Here is a 6158-nt window from a genome sequence, read left to right as displayed (position 1 = left end):
GAGCCTGGCTTGAACCCATAAACCCATAAACCTCATTCTGGAACCCTAGCTGCGAATCACTGAGATCTGGAAGCTCCTAGAGCCTTCTCTTTGGCGTAGTTTCAAATAGCTTCAGGAGTCCGTGATGCAAATAAAGAGCTGGTGAAGGAGGAATGTGAGAGGACAACGTTTTATGCTAACAATGTCTATAAAAGGATGTGAAGGACCACATGACAGATCTCCCCACTGGCTTTTGACTTAGAGACCTCAGAAGGATCAAAGTGACAGCCTTCAGTATTGAAGGTCATCTACAGGGGGTTTTGAATCCCTTAAAATCAAGTTTCTCACAAGTTGTTGGTTGGTGTGACAGAATGCCAAACAAACAAACCTAGGTGGGGAATGATTTATTCTGGTTCATGGCTCAGGAGATACAGTTCAAAGTGGCAGGGAAGGCAAGTGGCAGGAGTGAGTCATAGAGATGTAGTGATAAGTGCTGATGTCATGGCACACCTTGTTCATATCTTCTCAGGGAACAGAGCAACCAGAAGAGGGGCTTGGCTACAGTGGTCAAAGTCTCTGATCCTAGAAATCTACTATCTCTAGACACCACCTGCCAGAAAGCCCACAATTGCCCAAAATAGCAGTTGAGAACCAAGTATCCAGACACAGGAGCCTGTAACGGGTGCTTTAGCTTTAGAAGACTACTTTGCTAATGGAAAGCAGTCACAGGAGGCTTTAAAGAGCCTGTGTGGGGCAAAGATTTGAAAAGGAAAAAAAAAAAAAAAAAGAACAGGTGAAGCTTGGGATCTGCAACAGGATGGAAAGAAGGAAGGAGGAAAAGAGGCTCTGGGGCTGCAGAGGTTCTGATTGCTTCCTAGGGCTACTGGCAAACCAAGGAGATCTGGAATCTTTATCATACATTCCACCCTGTCAAGGCCCTACTTGCTGCCCCAAATGGCCATCTTTGTGAACACAGGTCTTGGGAGGAAGCGACTGGTCTTCATGTAGTCAGAGATCTTCTTCAGGCCCTGTGAGTGAGGGAAGAGCAGGAGCTCAAGTCAGTGGCTTCGCTGGACTCAGCAATCCCTCTCCAGAAACAGCTTTGCCTGCAGGCTCTAGGCTTCGAGGTCTAGAGAGGGAACTCTTTAGTTTCCTATAAAGACTGTGCTCCAGGCTTTGTACCCACAATAAATTATGAGATATGCTCAGAAAACTCACTTGATCCTCCAAGATCAGGCTCACTGTGCCTACATGTCGGCAAAGAGGCTGAGGTCCTGAGCGATTGGGTAGGCTTCCTCCTGCCCGCACAGCTAGTCCATGGAACAGGAGCAGGAGTCAGCCTGGACCTAGATCTCCCATTCTGTGCCCTCTTCCCTCTGGTCTTCCCACAAGAGAGCCTGTCACTCCTTGCCTTGACAGACATGATCCTTTCTCACAGGAAACTTGTTTTTGCTGGTTCACACAGAAACTACTTGTAAGAGGACAAGGACATCCAGAACAGGCCATGCAGCAGAACAGAGAGCCCACCCCTGAGCCAGTGGCCTGGCAAACCCTGCATGAAATGCACAAGGGGAGGAGGGGCAGCTTGGAAATGCTGAGCCAGCTCTAATAGCTCTCCTGAGAGTAGAGGCCCAACCTGGTCCCTCAGACCGATCTCACGGAGCCCCCAAGCTGCCCCCTATCCAGCCCTGTTACAAAGCACCATGTCAAGACACACTTAGGTGTGTTTTGTTCCATCTTGCCGGGAGAGCCTGCTCAGATACTCTCCACAGTGTTCGGAGGCCTTGAGCGGACTGTAACCAAGGAGTCAGGTGCAGCAGGCTGCAGGCTCTCAGCTCCTCCATCCTTCCCTCCCATGGCCACGGCCAGCTCTGGTACACTCCAAGGCCACTGTATCATTGCCAGAAGCAGAGCTGGTGAAACTAGCTGAGAAGATGTACCGCCTGATATAGGGGGAAGATTCTAGGGTACAAACCTGCTGTGTTAATGCCTGCAGTCCCCAAGTCTTTGAGAGAATATTCTGTGGGTATGAAGTAGACTCTGGGTGCAGGGGCATGACCAGCATGTGCAAGGAGGGCCGAGTCACAACCCCCAGCACTCAGGTGATACTACGCCTGCTATGCCCACGGCTCTCTGCTAAGCTCAGTCTCTGAATGGAGTTCTTTCCATGTCTCTCTGGGCCTGACACTGAGCCTCACACAGGAGAAGGCCAGTGAATTGGAGTGAAAATAAGTATATGAATACATTGTAGAAATGGCATCATGGAGACAAGGGAGGAAAAGAAAGGGAAGAAAGGCCCTACACCATACAACGCTTTAGGCTAAAACCTTGAACAAGGCCGGCATACACTCTTAAATCTGGCACCAAAAACATCCCTGGGGTTTGGCGCGTTCCAAAGATGGAGTGTGAGTATTGTCTACACGTGGCTATTTCACACAAATCCTGCCTTGCCCCCTCCTCTCAATGCCTGTGGCGTACACACTATGGCCAAGTTCTGCCTTTTCCGCAGCATTCTGGACTGAGTGAGCCAGACAGCACAAGGCCTGCTGGCCTTAGAAGCCAGACACCCATGGGGAGCTGGGTACACCCTCTGCTAATCAGTGACTTACCCTCTGTGGTCCGTTCCCTTATCTATCCAATGAGACTCACAAATCAATCTGCCCTGTACGTTAGTTGTAATGATAAGTTTTACCCATTAGATAAGGATGCTGAGCACAGGTCCTGCAGGAAAGCAAGCGTTCAATAAATGATGTTTTTGCTGTTTTTAAAGTTTTAGTTCCAGAACTAAGGACCTATCAAGCAAATGGCAGAGGCGGAGGGGGTGAGAATGGACATCAAAGAAGAAAAGGGATTCAGAGCATCACCTCAAAGCGAGCTATGAAGTCCTTCAGGTTTGGGAATGCTTCCAGACACTTGGGTTCAAATAACTGGTTTCTCTCAAGCACATCATAAGCAATGAAATCCACAAAGGTGATCTGCAGGAAGCAGAGGGTGAAGGTGCTGGAATCTGGTAACCCAGGAAGGATGGCAACTCCTCCTTCCCACCCCCTCCCCTTTACCTTGTCCCCTGCAAACCACGGCCGCTTGCCCAGGAACTCAGAGTAGAGTCTCATCATGCCAGGGAGTTGCTCCAGGTACTCTGGCTTCAGCTTCTCCTACAGCAGAAAACACTGTGACCAAGACGGGGCCTGGGTTAATCCAGGCTTTGATTTATTATGTCAGTATTGATTAGAGTCCTACACGTATCAGATCCTACATCAGAGGTGATAAGATGCCACCCAGGAACACACTGTCCCTGAGACTCACCACAGATGTTCAGAACAATTCTTGTGGGCCACGCTCAGGACTATGCGAGCAGGCTGTGCACTCACTTGTTATGTGAGTCAAAGAAGCAAGGCACTGTGGGGAAAAAAGCTGAAGGGCAGGACTGAGGTGCAATTTCACAAAAGGTGAAGGGAATTTGAGAGGGGAGAAGGAAACCAGGGGAGGGGAGGGTTGATCGGCCATGAATTGCCTATTGGGAACATGGACATAAGACTATGAGCATCTGGACATGGCTCTGGGAATCTGGTTGGGAGGAGTCCCCAGGCGATGGCTCCCTTCTGTTTCCAGGTTGCACTACACATGCTTTGAATGTGTACTATAGAAGCAGTGCTGATTGAAGCCGAATGGAAGGCATAACCCAGGGCAGGATTGGACAGTCAGAGCTGAGATATTCTAAACACAGTCTTTACTCCCCAGATACTGATGCTTGACTGTGGAGCATTTACTCCGGTTGCTAAAAGCAGTGCAGTTCATTGGGAGTTTCATTTGACAAGACTCTGAGGTTTGAGGGTTACTCTGTTGGCAGATGGTGTGTGTGTGTGTGTGTGTGTGTGTGTGTGTGCGCGCGCGCGCGCGCGCGCATGGAGGGGTTGGCTTTATTTGGGTGTTTTTGATTTTGAGACAGTGTCTGGCTATGTAACCAGGAAGGCCTTAACCTTAGTCGTTCTGTCTCTGCCTCCAAACTGTGCCACCGTGACACGGCTGGCAGTACAGAACATCATTTATAGGTGAGCGGCACTAAGAAGCTGACATGTTAAAGACACAGAGCAGACGAGAAGACAAGGGTACAAGCTCTGGCTCCCCCACCTCATCCAGGCCTGAATAGGACTCACAAAGTCGGCATTATAGCAAAGCCTCGCCAGCACCATGCGGTTGTCCATAAGCTGATTCTCCAGAATATCCACACGGATCCTCTCCTCCTCTGTCTCCCCACCTTGGACAAACACAGTACAGACACACTGCCACCCTGGCTAGGCCCAAGGGGGGGTGGCCACCGTCCCCCACCCTGCAGGCAGCCCCACTCACACAGGTTGTGCTTGCGGCCCAGGTAGCGCAAGATGGCGCTGCTCTGGGTGATCTTGTGTGACCCGTCAATTAAGTAGGGCAGCTGGGAGGACAAGCAGGGACGGTCAGATGGGATACGAGGACCCAGAATTCCCTCCTTGGGTGATGACAGACATGGGGCCTGGCACTCAGTGTGCGTGGCAGAGAAAACCTTCTATGAAGACGCTGCCCACTGAATGGAAGAGCTGGAATACAGCCCATCCCAGAACGATGGTATGTACAACCAGGAATGAGCAGATGAAAGCGCAAGGACTGATCCCAAACCTTCTCATCTGTGTTAACTAGGGGACCATCACCTTCTCCAAACCTCCCCTTCCATGCACCTACATTAGGAAAGTCCAGGCCCAGCTTGAATTTCTCATTCAACCATTGGCTTTGGTCAAAGTCAGGAGCTGTGGTGGACAAGACAGTGTGAAATCAAAGGACCCATGTGTTCACACCCCTTCCCCAAGACCCTCCCAAGGAGTCAAAGACAAGGCTCTCTGAAGCAGTAGACCCGCAAGCTGACTCAGGCAAGCACGCTGCAAGGTTTCAGAGATGAAGATGTTTGTAAGGGCGGTGGGCTCCTTCATCACCAAAGCTTACAACAGATTTAGCCAATTGCCAAGGAAATGGAATCCAGTCATAAATACGGAGGCCTCTCAAATCTTTCCTTAGCATCTTCCGTTGGTAAATTAAACCACGCCTAAGGGCTCCGGAAGGGCATAGTCTATATCCAACAAGAAGGTGAGCTGAGCAAGGGGGTGGCTGGGCCACGGGTGGCTGGGCACCAGTGGGCAGGAGTGGACAGGGATCCGACTAGGAAGGATGTAGTCACCGTCCCCCATGGAGTATCTCTTCTCCTCATAGCTTGAGTCCGTGTACTCCAGGAGCAGGCGGATGGCGTGGGCCAGCTGTGAGAGAAGACCAGAGACGGTGAGGTTCTTCACCCACTCCAGATGAGTCCTCATTCCTGGCCATGCATGGTCACGCGCACCTGCACACACGCGCACACGCACACACACCCCTGCAAGACAATCTCCTCCTCCTCCTCAAACTCGTCCACTGCGTGCGTCTTTGCCCCTCCTCCAAGTCCTACCCAGCGTTCGGACCCCTCACTCACTCCACGGATGTCCCAGTAACCCAGGGTCATGGGCATGGTGTCGTGGTCTGAAAGGGCTCAGTGTCGATCTGGCCTCGACTTTCCCGAGGGCTGCCAGCAACAGAGGGACTGGTCTTCAGACCGCCCTTCCCCACCCCCAGCTCCGACCAATCCCGGAAGCCCAGGGATGGGCCAGGCCCGCCCCAGCAGAAATTGAGCCAAGGCAGCCTGAGGTTGGCTGGCCGCCAAAAGCGGAAGGCTGGGCTGGGCTTGCCTGCCTCTTGTTAGTGGCCCCACTTCATTTCCGCTGTAGGGCTGCTGTTCTCTAACGAGATGTCAAGTTCTCTACCTTGTCTAGATGTCAGCAGCACTGCCCAGTGATGACAATTCAGAAGGCCTGGGACCTTGACGAATGTGTCCTGAGGGGAAAATTATCTCTTATATTGTGAATACACGAAAAATGAAGAGCTAGAGAACAAGATAGTGTAAATATGTTCATGCATGCAAGATAAGTCTTTCTGATGAAATTTACTTCGATTAGGTGTATTGAAGTGTATGTGTGTGTATGTGTGTGTGTCCTGGATCACATGATAAATATGTCTCTTTTTTTTTTCTCAGTTTTTTTTTTATTTTGATATATTAGACTTTGAGAAAATTCACAAAAGAAGAAGTACACATGGATCACCCATGTAATGCAGCTGCTTCCGTG

The 6158-nt window shown here is 50.6% G+C and overlaps 1 protein-coding gene across 3 annotated transcripts; it reads right to left on the bottom strand.

The window, feature by feature from the left end:
• Window positions 1–368: 368 nt before the first annotated feature.
• On the bottom strand, window positions 369–5610 carry LOC110545509 (glutathione S-transferase Mu 7). 3 transcript variants are annotated; one of them, XM_060392904.1, is made up of 9 exons: window positions 5447–5576; window positions 5186–5261; window positions 4696–4760; window positions 4330–4411; window positions 4137–4237; window positions 3039–3134; window positions 2844–2954; window positions 1198–1289; window positions 876–1007 (listed from the first exon to the last, which is right to left on the bottom strand). In XM_060392904.1, exons 1-8 carry the CDS (start codon window positions 5504–5506, stop codon window positions 1227–1229), a joined length of 654 nt encoding a protein of 217 aa, XP_060248887.1. In that variant the 5' UTR covers window positions 5507–5576; the 3' UTR covers window positions 876–1007; window positions 1198–1226. The 3 variants fall into 3 exon arrangements, with proteins under 3 accessions (XP_021487345.1, XP_060248885.1, XP_060248887.1); XM_021631670.2 differs by lacking the exon at window positions 1198–1289 and having other exon boundaries at window positions 369–1007; window positions 5471–5610; XM_060392902.1 differs by lacking the exon at window positions 1198–1289 and having other exon boundaries at window positions 369–1007; window positions 5447–5569.
• Window positions 5611–6158: the final 548 nt, after the last annotated feature.

The sequence above is a fragment of the Meriones unguiculatus genome, chromosome 10, assembly GCF_030254825.1.
Source record: "Meriones unguiculatus strain TT.TT164.6M chromosome 10, Bangor_MerUng_6.1, whole genome shotgun sequence".
In the NCBI taxonomy this organism is placed as follows: Eukaryota; Metazoa; Chordata; class Mammalia; order Rodentia; family Muridae; genus Meriones; species Meriones unguiculatus.
The sequence above is the reverse complement of the archived record's forward strand: the minus strand, read 5'-3'. Positions and strand labels throughout refer to the sequence as shown.

What these genes read in the sequence shown, in the direction of transcription:
- LOC110545509 (XM_060392902.1), bottom strand. Translation starts at nt 5,506, where the DNA reads ATGCCCATGACCCTGGGTTACTGGGACATCCGTGGAGTGAGTGAGGGG. An exon ending in GGGCCGCAAGCACAACCTGT is followed by an intron (nt 4,238 to 4,329) that starts GTGAGTGGGGCT and finishes TGTTTGTCCAAG; the next exon opens with GTGGGGAGACAGAGGAGGAG. An exon ending in TTTGCTATAATGCCGACTTT is followed by an intron (nt 3,135 to 4,136) that starts GTGAGTCCTATT and finishes TTTCTGCTGTAG; the next exon opens with GAGAAGCTGAAGCCAGAGTA.